The sequence below is a fragment of the Rhinopithecus roxellana genome, chromosome 1 (genome assembly GCF_007565055.1).
Source record: "Rhinopithecus roxellana isolate Shanxi Qingling chromosome 1, ASM756505v1, whole genome shotgun sequence".
In the NCBI taxonomy this organism is placed as follows: Eukaryota; Metazoa; Chordata; class Mammalia; order Primates; family Cercopithecidae; genus Rhinopithecus; species Rhinopithecus roxellana.
In genome coordinates, this window is record NC_044549.1 from 14,571,543 (window position 1) to 14,590,831 (window position 19,289).

A 19,289-nucleotide genomic window follows, 5' to 3' on the forward strand; every position below is an offset into this window, starting at 1 on the left:
GCCCAAACTGAAAGTTCCAAGTTCTTTTTTTCTATTTATACTGAGAATAGTATTGTTTGTTTGGTTCAGTAAACAATTAAAAATAAGTAGGAGTCAGATGCAGTGGTTCACTCTGCACTTTGGGAGGCAGATGAGGGAGGATCATGTGAGGCCAGGAGGTAAGACCAGTTTTGGCAACATAGTGAGATATAATCTTTAAAATTAATTTAAAAAATAAATTCCCCAGCTGTGGTAGTCCATGCCTGTTGTCCCAGCTATTTGAGAGGCTAAGGTAGGGGGATAGCTTGAGACTAGGAGTTTGAAGTTACTGTGAGTTATGATCACACCACTGGACTCCAGTCTGGGTAACAGTGAGACCTTATATCCAAATAAAATAAAGTACAATGTAAAATTAAATTAAATTAAGAAAATAATAGGCATGTAAAGAAACAAGAAAAGAATTTATAACCAAGAGAAAAATCAGTAGATGAAAATATATCTAAAATGGAAGAGATGACCAAAAATCAGAAAAATAAACAAATAAAATTATTTTAAGTGCACTCCACATGTTCCCGTAGTAAATATAGGCATGATGAAAAAAATAAAATAAAATAGCAGATGTGGAACAGATCCAAATGGGACTTATTGAAATGAAAAATAGACTATATAAAATGAAAAATACAGTAAATGGGATTAAAAGTAAATTATCCATGGGAGAAAAAACAAGAGTGAACTTGAAGACATAAAAACTATCGAAAATTAAGGAAGGACAGATAAGAAGTATAAAAACAATAAATACATAAGTAAACTGATAAATAATTAGAGCATGAATGACTTGTTAAACAATATCAAATGGCCTAATACATGTTATTGACATTCCAAGAGAAGAGGAAAGATAGCAGGGAGAAAGAAAAAAGAAATTTGAATAAATAATAGTAAATCGTTTTCTAAATTTGATGAAAACTATGAACACGCAGATCCAAGCAGCCCACTAAACACCAATCAGGATAAACCTAAAAATACTATATCAAATTAGAGAAAACCAGGGAAAAAGAGAAATCTAAAACACAGTGCATACATAGAAGAAAAAAAAAGCTAAGAATAACAGTAGTTTTCCCATCAGCATCTATTCAAGTGTAAGGACAATGGAGAGACATCTTTGACATACTGATGGAACACTATCAATATGGAAGTCTTTACCCAATAAAAATATCTCCCAAAAATAAAGGCAATATACTATTTTTTAATTAAAAAATATGAGAAAGCCTGGGCACGGTGGCTCACGCCTGTAATCCCAGCACTCTGGGAGGCCAAGGCAGTCAGATCACAAGGTAAGGAAATCAAGACCATCCTGGCTAACAGGGTGAAACCCTGTCTCTATGAAAAATACAAAAAATTAGCTGGGCGTGGTGGCAGGCACCTGCAGTCCCAGCTACTCGGGGAGCTGAGGCAGGAGAGTGGCATGAACCCAAGAGATGGAGCTTGCAGTGAGCTGAGGTTGTGCCACTGCACTGCAGCCTGGGTGACAGAGCAAGACTCTGTCTCAAAAAAAAAAAAAAAAAAAAAAAAAAAGAGAAAATCCATCTTCATCAGATATGTAGTATAAGAAATGTTAAAGGAATTTCTTCAGGCAGAAGGAACATGTTGTCAGATGGAAATATGGATCTATAAAAAAGAATATGGAATGCCAGAAATGGTAAACATATGAGAAAATATAGAACAATGTTTTCTGGGACAGGTGCCAATGGCTTATGCCTGTAATCCTAGCACTTTGGGAGGCCAAGGTGGGTGGATCACTTGCAGCCAGGAATTTGAGACCAGCCTAGGCAACGCAACATGGCAAAACCCTATCTCCACAAAAATACAAAAAAATTAGCCAGGCCTGTAATCCCAGCTATTTGGGAGGCTGAGGCACAAGAATGATTTGAATCCAGCAGACAGAGGTTGCAATAAGCTAAGATTGTGCCACTGCACTCCAGCTTAGATGACAGCACAAGACTCTGCCTCAAAAATAAATAAATAATACAATAAAACAATATTTTCTCATTTGATAGGCTATTTATAAATTAACATATCATGGAGTTTATAATGTATAATATTAAAATGTAAGGCAGAAACAGCACAAAAAAATAGAGGAAATGAGGTCTGGCACAGTGGCTCATGCCTGTTATCCCAGCACTTTGGAAGGCCAAGGTAAAAAGATCACTTGAAGCCAGAAGTTCAAAACTATCTAGGCAACAAAGTGAGGCCCTATCTCTACAAACAAATTTAAAAATTAGCTGGACATGGTGCTACATGCCTGCAGCCCTAACTACTAAGGAGGCTGAGGCAGAAAGGAAGAAGGATTTGAGACCAGGAGTTCAAGGCTGCAGTGAGCTATGATCACCCCACCACACTCCAGCCTGGGCTAGAGAGTGAGATCCTGACCAAAAGAAAAAAAGAAAGAAAAGAAGAAAAGAAAAGAAATGAGTAAAAGAAGTTTGAGAAGCATAATTAATAACAGAGGAGACAAAATGGAAAAATGTAATCAACTTCCAGCCCCCCGCCCCCCCCGCAAAAAAAAAAAAAAAAAGTAGGGAAAGAAAAAAAAAACAGAACAGATGGGATTAATAGACTTTAACCATCATCAGTGGTAACATTAAATGTAAATGTCTATAGTCTAACACTCCACTTAAAAGACAGACATTGTCAGATTGGAGAAAACAGCAAGACCCAAAAGAAACTCACTTGAAATATAAACACACTGGTATGTTCAAAGTTAATGGATGGAAAAGTAAACCATAAACACACTAATCAAAGGAAAGCCAGAGTGACTATATTAATATAAGACAGATTTTAAAATAAGGAATATTACCAGAGAAAAAGAGCAATATTAAGAAGTACAAAGTAGGGCCTGGAATAGTGTTTCATGCCTGTAATTCTAGCAGTTTGGGAGGCCCAGGTAAGAGGATTGCTTGAGGCCAGGAGTCTGAGACCAGCCTGGACAACATACCCAAGACCCCATCTCTATAAAAAACAAATTAGGCTGGGCGCGGTGGCTCAAGCCTGTAATCCCAGCACTTTGGGAGGCCGAGACGGGCGGATCATGAGGTCAGGAGTTTGAGACCATCCTGGCTAACACGGTGAAACCCCGTCTCTACTAAAAATACAAAAAAACTAGCCGGGCGAGGTGGCGGGAGCCTGTAGTCCCAGCTACTCGGGAGGCTGAGGAAGGAGAATGGCGTAAACCCGGGAGGCGGAGCTTGCAGTGAGCTGAGATCTGGCCACTGCACTCCAGCCCGGGCGACAGAGCAAGACTCCGTCTCAAAAATAAATAAATAAATAAATAAATAAATAAATAAATAAATAAATAAGCCAGGAGTGATGATATGTGCCTATAGTTCCAGCTACTCAGGCGGCTGAGGCAGGAGGATTGCTTGAACCTAGGAGGTTGAGGCTGCAGTGAGCCATGATTGCAACATTGCACTCCAGCCTGGGCAACAGAGTAAGAGCTTGTCCAAAAAAAAAAAAAAAAAAGTACAAGTAAAGATCAATTATAGTGCCTTGTTTATTTTCTTCCTAAAATATCAAAGCACTTTATCAATATGGCAAATGACATGCCATTTGTTTTTTATTTGTAATTTCTGTCCCCTCATTACACACTGCAATAGTCCCTTGGTTTCTGCACATTTGCACACCAGCTTCTCAACTTCCCAATCAACCGTACATGTTCTTCCCATCCTTCCAATACTTCCAATACTCCCAATATTTCTATCTCTTTGCATATGTTAGTCAAAGAAAATTTTTGTTGTTTAATAAATAACCAACCTAGATAATGCCTAATTAATTGCACAATTTTTTTAAAAAGTCTTCATAGGATCAAGTTTTTTGAAACGTGGCAATACATTAGGTATCAGTTAAAAATCATAGAAAACAAACTAACAGAAAATTTTTATCAAAATTATTATTCTTCTGTTCTTTGGTAAATTTTAAGAAAAGATAAAGCATGAATTAAATAATTAAACATAGGTGTTCAGACAAACTGTTCTACCTGTGTAATTGCAAGCACTTTAAATTAGAGAAAAACACAGTTAAATGAATACCTAGAGAATGTCAATGCTGGATGTAAAATATTCTCTGAACAAACATCACAATTTATATCTGTGGTTGCACCATTTGCTTTTACTAATTTACCAATTTCCCAACAAAGAGTCAAAAATAATCTACCAGAATTATCATTAGGTCCCTTGTGAACTTCAGAGCAAGAAAGCTAATTTGATTCATATAACGTCTTCCACGTTTATATTATCAATGCCAGAAAGTTAGCAGAATAAACGTGGCTCTACTTTGAGCTATTAACCTACTGTAACATTTAGTCACACTACTTGATTATTCAACAACAGCCAAAATAAAGCCATTGGGAATACAAATTCTGAAGCTGATGATCTAAAGCTTACTAAAACAAAGAACTCTGTTTAGTTTAAACATTAGGCAAAAAAATTCATTTTGAGTAATACAGCAGCATTTACAACCACAAACAAGTATTTTAAATGCAGTTTGAAAATATTTCCTTGCTGGACATACAACCCATCAAAGGATCATTTCTCGATTTTGAAACATTAGTTTACATTAGCATGCGTGTACTTTACCTACGGAGTCTTTGTTTTGTTTTTTCAATAGATGGTAGAAGTGCTTACCATTGACACAGCTTCTCAGGTCAGGATAAGAAGCATCAGTTGACTGGCGTGCAGCAGTGAATAACCCAGTTTGAAAAGAGCGAAGACAAACTGAAAAGAAAAACGAACATAATCTTCTTAGACACACATACTTGATCTGAATTCATGGTAGGAACTGTCCCAAGAGGTAGACTATTTATGCTCCTGTGGATTCACAAGATTCAGCCTTCAAAATGCAACACTAAACGTTTCCATCTACCTTTTTGCAAAACTAAAAATCTACAAGCAAGATGGCAACAGATACAGAATCATAAAAAATAGGTCTGTGACAGCTTCTTCTCTCTGGAGAAGAACCTTAAAGTCAGAAGTGAAAAAAACCTTGGTTTAGCACAGAAATTCATTGTCATATATGTTTTTAATTCCATAGCAGAAACAAGATGTTACTCTCAAATCTATTGACCAGAGTCTGATTTAGAAAGTATATATAATTCAGTCAATAGAATCAGTTCTTGTTTCTACTTGCTACAGGCTACTTCCAATTCTTCTAATGTTGACCTGAGATTAATACAATAATATTTGTATAATGCTTCTATATTACAAAACAGGTTTACTTCATTCCCTTCATTCTTCACTACAACCCTGTGAAATCAGATATAGCAACCTGGTAGATATTGCTAGGAAACTAAGAAATGACAGCTGGAATTGTAAAGATGAAATACTTTGCAACTTTAAGGTAACTAGAAGTTACTTAGTGCCAAAAATATATTTCTTAACAGGCATTAAAGACACTATATGTATTACTTCATTGTTCAGACAGTCACTGACTTACTATAAAAAAAAGATGGTGTTTTACTTAGCTTTTGCCGAGTAAAAAACCACCCCCAGAATTAGTAGCCTAAATAATCTTTGTGTTTTTCTCATGATTTGTGAGTCAAATATTTGCAGAGTTTGGTTGGGTTGTTTGTCTCTGCTGCCAATGGAGTCAACCAGGATGGCTGTGGCAGGGGACTGCTTCCAAGATGGAGCTAATGTTCTTCGGCATCTCTCTTTCCATATGATAGATCATGCTTCAAAGTTCTCCGTGTGGGTGTTTCCCTTAGCATGCTGGTCTTACAGTGGCACTTCTTTCATGACAGCTAACTTCTAAGAGAGAGAAAGCCAGCTGCCATGGCAGTTATGGGACATTGTATCACTTCTATATATTATATTGATCAAAGGGGTCCCAGGGTCCACCCAGATTCAAAGGGTAGGGTGTGGGTTGGGGATTTATTCTACCTCTTGATCAGGATATGGCAAAATGACACTGCAGAAGGGTATGTGGAACGGGAGACATTTTTGAACTATCTTTGGAAAAATATAATTTATCACAGACAGATTAAAAGATTCATTTGAAGTCAGTATATGTTTAAGTTACCTATGGCTGCTATGACAAATTACCACAAATTTAGTAGCTTTAAATATAAAAATGTATTGCTTTACAGTGCTGAGAGTCTAAAACCAAAGGGTTAGCAGGGATCCATTCCTTCTGGACGCTTCAAAGAAGAATCCCTTTCCTTGTCTTTTTCAGCTTCTAGAGGCCATCTGCATTCCTGGGCTCGTGGCCTCATCCTTGCATGTCTGCCAATTCTTGCTTTGTCATTCCATATCCTACTACTGACTCTGATCTCCTGCCATCCTGTTATGAAGACCCTTATGGTTTTATCGAGTCCTCTCAGATATCCCAGGATAATGTCTCCATGGAAAGATCTTTCGTCACATCTGCAAAGTCTCCATTTGCCATATGAGGTAACAGTCACAAGTTCTGAGGATTAGGACATAGATATGTTTGGGGTGGGGAGGGCTAGGCAAGGTGGAGTAAGGAGGTCATTATTCAGCCTACCATGGTGAGTTAGAATATCTTCCCAAATAAGTCTTACCTTACACATCATGGGGGTGTTTCTGGAGCCCCTATCTTAATCTACTTTGTGTTGCTATAACAAAATACCACAGACTGGCTAATTTATAAAAGAAATTTACTTCTCCCAGTTCTGGAGGCTGGGAATTCTGATATTAAGGTACTTCGGCATCTCATGAAGGCCCTCTTGTTACACCATCCCCCAGCAGATGGCAAGAGAGTTGAGAGGGTGAAAGAGCAAGAGGCCAAACTTGCAGCCTCCAGCCCTTTCATAATTGGTGTTAGGCCATTCATGAGGGTGCAGCCTTAATGACCTAAACACCTCCCATTAGGCCCCACCTCCCAACACTGTTCCACTGGGAATTAAGTTTCCAGCACATGCTTTTTGAGGGTCACATTCAAGCCTAGCATTTGCTCCAGCCCCCAAAATTCACGTCCTTCTCATGTGCAAAATATATTCATTCCATCTCAGTAGCCCTGGTATGGTTTGACTGTGTCCCCACCCAAAATCTCATCTTGAATTCTAATCCCCCCAATCCCCATGTATCATGGGACAGACCAGGTAGACGTAATTGAATCGGGGGGGGGGGCGATTTTCCCCATGGTGTTCTCACAAGATCTGATGATTTTATGTGTTTGTCAGTTCCTCCTGTATTCATTCTCCTTCCTGCTGCCTTGTGAAGAAGGTGCCTTGCTTCCTAATATGGTTTGGCTGTGTCCCCACCGAAATCTCACCTTGAATTGTAATAATACCGATGTGTCAAGGGCAGGGCCAGGTGGAGATAATTGAATCATGGGGGCAATTTCCCCCACACTGTTCTCATGGTAGTGAGTAAGTCTCACAAGATCTGATGGTTTTATAGATGGGAGATCCCCTGCACAAGCTCTCTTGCCTGTCGCCATGTAAGATGTAACTTTGCTCCCCATTCACCTTCTGCCATGACTATGAGGTCTTTCCAGCCATGTGGAACTATGAGTCAATTAAACCTCTTTTAAATTACAAATTACCCAGTCTCAGGTATGTCTTTATTAGCAACATGAAAATTAACTAATACACTTTCCCTTTGCCTTCCGTCATGATTCTAAGTTTCCCAAGACCTCCCCAGTCATGCTGAACTATAAGTCAATTAAACCTCTTTTCTCTATAAATTATCCAGTCTTGGGTATGTCTTTATAATAATAGTGTGAAAACAGGCTAATACAAGCCCCCATGTCTTAACTCATACTAGCACCAACTCAAAAGTCCAAAGTCCAAAGTCTCATCTAAATCACATATGGATGAGACTCAAGGCATGATTCACCCTAAGGCAAATTCCCACCAGCTATGAGTTTCCAAAATGCAGTGAGATAAGCATGATTCCATTACAAAAAGGTAAAACAGGTAAGAACCGTAACTGGTCCTAAGGAAGTCCAAAACTCATTAAGAAAAACAATATAAAATGTTAAAGCTCTAATACAGTTTTCCTTGACTCTATGTCCTGACTTCTGAGCACACAGGGGTAGGGGTTGAGACCTCAAGGCCTTGGCCAACCCATCCCTATGGTTTTGCTGGATGTAGGCCATGCTGCGGCTCTCACAAGTTGGAGTCTTGTGCCTGCAGCTTTCCCAGACAGAAGTTGCATACTGGTAGCCCTATAGTTCTGGGCTCTTGGGGCTTCCCAACTCCCATGGCTCCACTAGGCATTGCCCCGGTGGGGGTTCACTACAGTGGCTCTGCTGCTGTAACAAGTCTCTGCCTGGGCACCCCCAGACTGTCCATAATAACCTTTGACATCTAGATGGAAGCCCCATGACCCCACAGCTTTTGCATTCTGTGCACCCGCAAAATTAACACCACATGAATGCCACCAACGCTTATGAGGTACGTACATTCCAGAGTGGTGGGTTGAGATGCACCTAGGCCCACTTGAGCCATGTTTGGGATGGCCAAGGGACACTGTGCTGAAATTCCAGCAGCACAGTCCCTAGGTCGTGCTGAGCAGTGGTGGTCCTGCAGGTGCCCCTCTGGAAACTACATCAAGGTCCTGCTCTGGGCCAGTGATGGGAGAGGCAGCCTCAAAAATCTCTCAAATGTCTTTGAGGTCTTTCACCCATTGTTTTGAAAAACAGCACCTGGCTCCATTTATTTATTTATTTATTTATTTAAATTTCAACAGGTTTTTGGGGGAATAGGTGGTGTCTGGTTACATGTATAAGTAAGTTCTCTCATAGTGATTGCTGAGATTTTGGTTCATCCATTACCCAAGCAGTGTACACTGTACCCAACGTGTAGTCTTTTATCTTTCACCCCGCTTCCACCAGTTCTCCCGAGTCCCCAAAGTCCATTGTATCACTCTTATGCCTTTGCATCCTCATAGCTTAGCTCCCACTTATAACTGTGAACATACAATGTTTGGTTTTCCATTCCTGAGTTACTTCACTTAAAATAATGAGCTCCTGGCTCTTTTCTATTCATGGCAATCTCTTTGGCAAATGGTAACTTGGGACACACCATTGGTTTGCTTTCCTAAAGACCTTTTCACTCTTTATATGACCAGGCTGTGAATTTCCCAAATATTTTTGCCCTGATTCCCTTTTACTTATAAATCCCAACTTTAAATCATTTCTCTTTTTCTCATATATTACTATATTCAGTTAAAAGTAGCCACAAAGGCTGGGCACAGTAGCTCATATCTGTAATCCTAGTTCTTTGGGAGGCCGAGTCACGTGGATCACTTAAGGTAAGGAGTTTGAGGCCGCCTGGCAAACATGAAAAAATGCTGTCTCTATTAAAAATACAAAAATTAGCCAGGTGTGGTGGCGCACACCTGTAATCCTAGCTACTTGGGAGGCTGAGGTACAAGAACTGCTTGAACTTGGGAGGCAGAGGCTACAGTGAGCCAAGATCACACCACTGCACTCCAGCCTGGGTGACAAAGCACGACTCTGTCTCTAAATAAATAAATAGATAAATAAATAAATGTAGCCACACAGTTCCTTCAATATTTTGCTTAGAAATCTCTGCTATCCTAGTACATATCTCTTAAATTCAGCCTTCCCTAAAGCCCTCAGGCATGGAGATAATTCAGCCAATTTCTTTGCCACCTTGTAACAATGTTGGTCTTTACTCTAGTTTCCAGTGCTTTGTTTCTCACTTCCATCTAGGATCTCATCAGAATGGCCTTTAGCATTCATATTTCTACCGACAATCTAATCATGACACTTAAGTAATCTCTAAGAAGTTACATTCTTTTCCTACATGTCTTCTCTTTTTTTGACTCTTCACCAGACTCATCCTCAATGTTCCATTCACAGCTATCTAGGTTTTCCTAGTCTGCTCCTCCAGATTCTTCCAGCCTTTAGCCATTACCCAGTTCAAAACTGCTTCCACATTTTCAGGTATTTGTTATAGAAACAAGCCAGTGTCTGGCACCAATGTTTCGTCTTAGCCCTTTTTGTGTTGCTATAACAGAATACCACAGACTCAGTTATTTATAAAGAAAAAATCATTTTTCACAGTTCTGGAGACTGGAAAGTCCAATATGAAGGTGCTAATCATCTGGTAAGGGCCTTCTTACGCACGGCAGCATTCCATGATGGAAGGTAGTAACGCAAAAGGGTACAAGACGTAGAGAGGGGAAGGGAGCCAAACTCAGCCCCAGTAAAACCCAAGTAGTTTTAGGTCTCGAGTAGTCTTATCTTTCGTTCATTTGTCCTTCCTCTTGTATCATCTATTCTGAGACTTCATTTATTCTAGTGTGAATATTTCATTAGAATCATCACTTTTGAGAAAGCTTCATTTCGCATCTCTGGCAAATTTTACAGTGAATAACAGCCAAAATTTGAAAGCCCTGAGGCTGGAGACCCAAGTGAAATGTTTCATATGGATTTAGAACCCCAGGCCAGACTACATTAGCTTAAACACATAAGGCACATTATATAAAAGCCTACATTAATATTCATGATAATACTGTCATGGAAAAGTGCATTCAGAATTACAGTGTGGAGAGCCAGTTGCTTTGCCACTCCAAAGCCGTGCAATACAGAACCCTCATAGTCCCACTTAATCTTTTTTACCACACAACAGGAATAGGAAAAATTGAGGAGGGTGAACAGGAAGGTGAAAGCTGGAGGGAGATTGTCTCTGCTTCTGTAAACTGACGCAGAAGCTCCCACAAGAAAAGGGATTAAAAACAGAAATTAGGACCATAGGAGAGAAAGGCTAAGCAACAGACCCTTTCAAGAGAGGTTCTGGTGGTCAAGGCATAACCTCTTAGGTAAAGATCTTGCTACATGTACCTTTACTTATATTTTTCACCATTAGTTTTATTAACAATCAAACTGGTTTCCTTTTGCCACTTTCTATAGGCACCACTATCCTAGCTATCTTGATTTGTCAATTCTAAAAAATAGTTCGAACAGTCACTGACTCCTAGACAAAGGAATTGTAATGGATCATGAGTCAGGTAAATTTTTTATTTCTCCAAGAAACTACTTTATACCCCTCTGTCTTTAAGTCACAGAAAAGACATCACATAAAAGGCTGAATGTTTGCTTGTTTTGACTGGAGGAGTACAAGGCTGAGTTATTCATACCCCATCCCTTTGACTGCATTATGATCGCTCATCTTTGAAAAGCCCATCACTTGCTTTCAAAATATACATATATATTTCTTTCTATCTCCATTTCCTCCGTTTCCACTTTCATTCATCCTTTAGGCAGTCATTCTAATGAGTTGTGTGGTTTTTGGTTTTTTTGTTTGTTTGTTTGTTTTGTTTTGTTTTGTTTTTTCTTTGAGACAGAGTCTCTGTCGCCCAGGCTGGAGTACAGTGGCACGATCTTGGCTCACTGCAACCTCCACCTTCTGGGTTCAAGTGATTCTCATCCCTCAGCCTCCCCAGTAGCTGGGATTACAGGCCTCACCACCACTCCTTCATTCCTGGCTAATCTTTATATTTTGACTAGAAATGGAGTTTCACCATGCTAGTCAGGCTGGTCTCGAACTCCTAACTTCAAGTGATCTGCCCTCCTCAGCCTCCCAAAGTGCTGGAATTACAGGCATGGGACACCATGCCCAGTGGTTATGTGCATTTTTAAAATTTGTAAGTGTTCTTGAAAATATATATTTACAATTTCATGTCCATGTTTTCATTCATGTGTGTAAATGGTTTTGTATAATATATCACATCCTCTAATATTTTTCACTCAGCACCTGATTTTTATGATCAATCTATGCTGCTACACATAATTCATTGTTACTAACCACTAAGCATTACATCACAGTATGCAACCACCACTTTAGAATTCTGTCTACCCATGATAGATATTCAAATTACCTCCAATTTTCTACCTCTACAAGAAAGTGGAAAGTACATCCTCATGCATGTCTCCTTAGTACCTGCATAACAATTTCTTTGGAATAGATATCCAGGGGTGGAATTGTGTGATCATTAAATAGGATTGTACTTAATGGCTTGGCAAAGGTGCATTCTCACCAGTGGGATACAAGGATTTCTATATCCTTGCTTTCTAATTTTTGGCAGACTAATAAGTAATAAAGTAATATCACATTGTTTTTCTGATTTCTAAGGATATGGAGCATATTTTCATGTCATTTTCCAAATCTGAAAGTTTTCTTCTTTGAAAATTTTCCCTATTTTTTTTTTTTTACCATTTTTCTATTGATCTTTGTTTTTCCTGCAGATTTGAAAAAATTTAAACATTTATAAATATCATCTCTTGATATTTACATTTTTGATATTTATTTGACAGAGACAGAACTGTCATTTGTCTCTTAATCTTACTATTCACGTCTCTCTTGTAAGATAAATTCTTAATTTTGTTATAATAAAATTTATTATTTCACCTTACAGTTTGTGAATTTAAAATTTTCCCCCAGGCCATCAGTCACAAAGATATTCTCCCATATTATTTCTTTAATTTCATAGTTTTATTTTAACATTTTTGTCTTTATTCTACCTAGAATTCACCTTTACATTTGGTGGTAATTAGAAACCCACATTTATTTGTCTGCCAATAGCTGGCCACTCTTCTCAATGCCATCTTTAAATAATCCAGTGACTTACAGTATCATCTTTATCAAATATTAGGTTGTCATAGATACATGAGTCTTTCTCTGAACTTTCTGTTCAGTTTCATTAGTCTACATGTTCTGAAAATACCAAACAGTTTTATTTCTATACCTTTGTATTATTAATATTTGATAAAGTATTTCTCTTTTTTGTATTTTAGACATGTGTGGACTTTCATTCGCTCTCTTAAATTTTAAAATGAGTGTATCAAGTTTCTTAAAAATATTTCTTTAAACAAGATTGCTCTGAACATATAAATTTGAGGATGGCCGCACATAGTAGCTCACACCTATAATCCTAGCACTTTGGGAAGCCCTGACAGCAGGATTGCTTGAGCCCAGGAATTTGAGACCCGCATGGACAACATAGAGAGACCCCATTTCTAAAAACATAAAATATAATAAGAGAAAATAAAATAAATTTGAGAACTGATCACTTTATAGCATCACTCAATTCAAGATCATGAAGTATCTTTCAATGGTTTTAATTCATTTTCTATGTCTTCAATTTGAGTATTAAAATTTTCTCCATAGGGCTTTTATGTGTTCTTCAGATATTTCTAGATATTTTATGGGATTTGCTGCTATTGTGAATGGTATCATCTTTTTAATTTCTACTAGACTATTGCTTGTGTTAATAACTACTATGAATTTGTATAGGAGAGTCATAGAATTATCTAAATCTCTTCTGTGTTCTTACATTTTGTCTGTGGATTCTATTTTTTTCCAGTATTATATCAATTAAAAACAATGACAGGACTATATTATAGCTTATGATCTATAAAATCCCTATTTTTCTTTCCTTATTGCATTGAATGTAACCTCCAGTACTTTTCTTTCTGTTCTCAACCTCCAAGAAACTATAACTAAATTTTCTCCATTAGGTGTAATGTTTACTGTAGATTTTGTTCGCTTCCTTTCTTTTTCTTTTCTCTCTCTTTCTCTTTCCATCCCTCCCTCCTTCCTTTCTCATGCCAATTTGCCCAAAACAATCCTATTTTATTCTTTTTACAGCTGACATTGACCTTGTGCAGTATTAATCCTGAACTGAAATGTGAAAATTTGGAAGATAAATTAGGTACTTATTCTATATTTAACCTTTACCAACCTCAGAACCTTTTCTTATATTCTAATTTGACAAAAGCTTTGATCATAACTAAGTAGTGATCTCTATCAACTGCTTTTTCTGTATGAACTGAGGTAATACTACACTTTTAGGGGTGGGGTCTTACTATGTTACCCAGGCTAGTGTCAAACTCCTGGCCTCAAGTGATCCTCCCACTTCAGCCTCTTGAGTGGCTGGGATTACAGGCATAAAAGCCACTGCACCCAGCTGATTTTCTGATGTTAAATCATCTTTAAATTTCTGGAATAATTTTACTTGATCATGATATTATTTTTAACACACTTAAGATCGGACTGAATATCATTTTATTTAGAATTAATTCAGAAAGCAAAAGGAATTCTATTTTTCTTTTCTTTTATTCCCTCACTTAAATTTTAAAATGAGTTTACTATATGTCTTTATTTGGTTTTGGAGTCAAGATTACACAAGCCTCTTAGAATAAGCTCATTTTTCAAGGACAATATCTTAATAAGGGAAACATTAACAATTTCCTAAAATTTGTAAGAGTTCATTTGTAAAACCATCTGGATCTGGGTTTTGGGAGAAATAGGAAGAAGAGGGCTTTGGCTGTGGTTTCAACTTGTTTAATACTTGTTTGTATAACTAAGTTCTCCATTGCTTCCTGTGAAATTACAGATATTTTATGTTTTTCTAGGAACACATCCATTTTATTTCGGTTCCCAAATGTATTTGATGTAGCTGTTTGTAATATTTTATGATACTGTTTTTAACCTGTGTTGACTTTAGAATATTTTCCCTTTCCATCTTGTACTCTATGTATTGGCGTTTCCTCCTTCTCTGTTTTGTTTTTCCTTAATTATTCTTGCCAGATGTTAGTCTCACTCGCTAACCCTTCTGAAGAATGAGAATCTGCTTTCGTTAATGCTCACTTTTGTTTTTCTATTCCACTTATTTCTCTCTCTGCTTTTGTTACTTTAAAACTTCTTGTGACTCGGGGTTTGCTCTCTTGTACTTTTTGTGTTTGTTTTCTCAATTGGAAAGCTCAGGCCATGTTTTAAATGGTCAAATCTGTTCTGTCACTACTGCCTTGTCAGTTAGAACACAACCCCCCCACCACACACACCAGCAGGTCAGGCCAGCTTTTCGTCTACCCAGACATTTCTTACACTTCCTGTTGCTGTCATTTTATTTTGTTATTAACGTGCTTGGAATCTTATTGTTTCTTTAGAGAAGATTTGAAGGGAGGGAGTCAGCATTCTGAGGTAATTCACCAACTTGGCAGGAATTAGAAACTAAAAATAATTTCTTTTTTTTTTATTTTCAGGGTTTTTTTCTTATTTTATTTTTTGCCAGCTTACACCAAAAAAATGATTTCTAATGTTTATATTTAGGCTCAGAGTTTACCATTCTTCCCAGGAAGTTTCTCTCTCTTTAATAGAAACACCTACTCTGTTAGGTGATACGAGGCCTATGGAAATGGTAGTGATTTATTCTACTTCTTACAAAAGAGAAGAACACAATTTAAAAACTATAATGGAACCCAGAGTACTTATTTCCAAATCACATGTTTTCAAGATAGCACAGGGAATACGTAGACCAATTGAAGTGCTTTATTAGTCCCTGAAAACTAAGTCTAAATATTGCCCCAAATATATGGGTTATAGTTATTTAATTTCTTTGGTGACCTTATCTCACCACAGGGGCCTTCCTATATGAGCTGTTGTAGTTAGTAAAACTACTATTAGATTTACCAGGGAAAGGATTGTTTTGTTTTGCTTTTCAAATTAGAGCCATTGGCCTATAGAATATATACATCAAATAACAAAAAAAGTGTAACTGAGGCAGGACATTTTTAAAAATTGTTTTTAACAGTGGAATTCACCACACATGCCTATATACAAATAAAGACCAAAATATGAAATTTAAATCAAAAAACAAATCATAATAAAAAGTATATTTTTGTTTCACATGATGGGGTGATTAAACAAGAATATATTTGAAGAAATTTTGACACAGTAAGTTATTTATGTACATTGACTTATTTGGTGATTTAAAAGCTCTGAAGTTAGAAAATATAGTTACAGGGCACACTTAAAACTACAGAACCTGAAAAGCTAAACAACTTCTTTCACCTGATACAGCTAAAAATTTTTAGGTCTGAGGCTGGAGCCCACATCTTGTGTTTTTGTTTTAGTTTGTTTAGTTTTATACTTTGTTTTTTTTTTTTTTTACCATGTTGCCAAATGAGGTAGGCAAAGAGAAGAAAGAGTTGGGTGGGACCAGAAAAGTGGAAGAGAGATACAAGGAGAAAAGAAAAATATTTTATCTAAGGAACTTCCCCAGAACACATAATGCTGTATTAACATGGTATTTATCTTTATCCAAATGTACTCTGATCAAAGGAATGTATCCTCTACAGTAGTGTGCCTGCAAAAACACAGCCTCATTACATGGACCTAAAAAGCAAGAGTTAACACTGTATTTTTTAATGCACACGTAATATTTAACAGTCAAATATTGTCTATTTTTATTATAAAATATTTACATTTCTATCTAAAATTAAAAAGCTGAAATAGTCTAGATATACTATCTTTTCTACACTTTAATAGTACAAATTATTGGTTTTTGTTTTGAAAAGTGAGGAGTAACATGTAACCTTACAAAAGAAAACATCTTTTTCATGGATATATATCTATATCCCCCTGCCCTTTTAAACTACAGCAGCTAAGGCTGGGCAGGGTGGGTCATGCCTGTAACCCTAACACTTTGGAGGCTGAGGAGGGTGGATGCTTGAGGTCAGGAGTTCAAGACTACCCTGGCCAACATGGCGAAACCCTGTCTCTACTAAAAATACAAAAATTAGCTGGGTGTGGTGGCACATGCCTGTAATTCCAGTTACTCACGAGGCTGAGGCATGAGATTCACTTGAACCCAGGGAAGTAGAAGTTACAGTGAGACAAGAGCAGGCCACCACACTCCAGCTCTTGGCTCACAGCAAGGCCCTGTCTCAAAAAACAAAATAAAAAAAGTTAACCCATGAAAACGCATATGGGTTATGAGCTCATAGACTATGAGCACCTCAATATAACTGAGCATCAGCCCAAGAGCTTCATGAGAAAGACATGAGAAAGAAAAACACTAAAATTTAAAATTCCACATGGTAATTAAAGAACTGTTCCAAATTTCTCAACATGTCTTAAATATAAAGACAGCAAAATTGCATATAAAATGAAACCTCACTCCCAAGGATAATGAAATTACATTGGATGGAATAGATGGGTAGAGAGTTAGACAGGAATATATCTAAGTTCCCTTCCATTTCTAAGATGATATAATTGAGATGTTTTGAACTTACCTAAGTATTTTGGATAAAAATAATCCTAGAAAGAAGAAAAAGAAAACATATATCTTAGCAAACCTAAATTTCATTATAGAGTTAAAACTTAATTTTATAATGTGTTTTTATATCAAAGATGCAAATAAATTACATATAATCATCATTTTCACATTATAACTTTTTATATAGTAAGATATACTAAGAGAAAACAATAAAGTTAAACCAATAAGACACTTAGGCTTAAAGAAATACTGATCAATTAATCATGTTTCAAAGGCTTCTAATCTGAAAACAAGCTCGATTTAAGATGGTAAATATAATCATGCATGCCCTTTTTTTGTACATCTTTTAATTTTTCCATAATGATTAGATAACCATTTGACACATTTTATGTCATAATGATGACCCACACAGATTCAATGTTCAATCACAGTAACATACTCTGTCTTGTTTTTTTTTTTTTTTTTTTTTTTTTTTTGAGATGAGGTTTCTCTGTGTCACCCATGCTAGAGTGCAGTGGCATGACCATGACTCACTGCAGCCTCAACCTCCTGGGATCAAGTAATCCTCCCATCTCAGTCCCCCAAGTAGCTGGAACTACGGGTACATGTCACCATGCACAGCTGATTTTTTGTTGTTGCAAATTATTTTTTTGTAGAGATGGGGTCTCACTATGCTGCCTAGGCCTCAAACTGCTGGACTCCAGCGATCCTCCTGCCTTGGCCTCCCAAAGTGCTGGGATTACAGGTGTGAGCCAAGGTGCCCAGCTAACAGTGACATACTTTGAAGTGAATTAAAGTAGACATTTATCTTGTACATCTTATGTACATATAATACCTTACTTATAAATTGGTTGTGTACCAAAAGTTTGTCTGTAAATCAGTCATTTGGAGTAAAGAATGTGCTTTCTCAAAGGGAGAAAAATGTTAAAAATTTCTGATAGTAAAGTTCTCAGGTTGGTCAACGAAAGCATTCTTAAGCCATGATATATCTAATGTGTACCATTAACAGTACAAGAATACCTCATGAGAAACCAAAATTTCTACACAAAGACACAGTCAGTGTTACCACTTAGTAAGTACAGAACATAAGCTCATCCAGAACTGAGTCAAAGGCCTCATTCTTTCCCCCTCTCACATATAAACCTACACAATAGATAATGGGATTCAAAGGTGATGTTGCGACCGTCAAAGCAATATATTAGAGATGTTGAGGCATAAGTGGTACTGAGAAGACTGGAAATGTGGACTGCAGTATTAGAGATGTGGACACCTGTAATCACAAGAATCATGACACAGTAACAAATGTTTGGTGGGGGTGTGGCAGGGGGGTCACTGTGGTCACACGTGTAATCCTAGCACTTTCGGAGACTAAGGTGGGCAGATTGCTTGAGCCCAGCCTGGGCAACATGGCAAAACCCCCTCTCTACAAAAAAAAGTAACTTTTTTTTTTTCATTTCTCCCCTTTATGTCTTGCTCTTTCTGTCACTTTTTTCTCTTCTGTCAATGAGACCAATGTTAGAATTAGTGGAAGAGAGGAACCGCATAAAGGAGTTTTCCTTACTCACTATCTTTCCTTCTCTGTGTTAAGGTCTTCTCCCTCTCTGGGCTTTTGCTGCTTAGAGGCTAAGCTGATAGAATGTATCTACAATGTTAGAAATAAATATTCAATATTAATGAGTGATGTACTAATATAGTATCCTGGGCAGACAGGCATGCCTTACAATATTCCAGAATAACAAAAGAAAAATTAGAAGAGATGGGGTAAAAAAAGGTAAAATAAGAATGACAGAGTGTTGATCATTATTAAAGGGGTGGGGGAGTTTGTATACTGAAATTTATTACACTGTTCTCTCTACTTTGAGATCTATTTAAAATCTATTTAAAATTTCAATATTAGATGATACCTACAATTCTGACTTAAAATCTTTCATGTAAAGTAACAGTAGGCCGGGTGCAGTGGCTTATGCCTGTAATCTCGGCACTCTGGGAGGCCGAGGCAGGTGGATTGCTTAAGCCCAGGAGTTTCAGACTTGCCTGGCCAACATGGCAAAACCTTGTCTCTACTAAAAACACAAAACTTAGCCAGGCATGGTGGCACATGCCTCTAATCCCACCTACTCAGGTGGCTGAGGCATGAGAATCTCTTGAACCCGGGAGGCTGAGGCTGCAGTGAGCAGAGACTGCACCACTGCACTCTAGCCTGGGCAACAGAAAGAGACTTTGTTTCAAAAAATTTAAATTTAAATTTAAAAAAATGCCAATGGA

At 37.4% G+C, this 19,289-nt stretch overlaps 1 protein-coding gene across 1 annotated transcript in view; it reads right to left on the reverse strand.

The window, feature by feature from the left end:
* PROS1 (protein S) overlaps positions 1-19,289 on the reverse strand; it is a 99,319-nt gene that overhangs the window by 36,664 nt on the left and 43,366 nt on the right. The window contains exons 3-4 of the mRNA XM_010357309.2: positions 17,041-17,065; positions 4,656-4,745 (exon numbers count right to left, since the gene is read on the reverse strand). Of these exons, the coding sequence (XP_010355611.1) occupies positions 4,656-4,745; positions 17,041-17,065 (115 nt within the window). The remainder of the gene's footprint in view (positions 1-4,655; positions 4,746-17,040; positions 17,066-19,289) is intronic.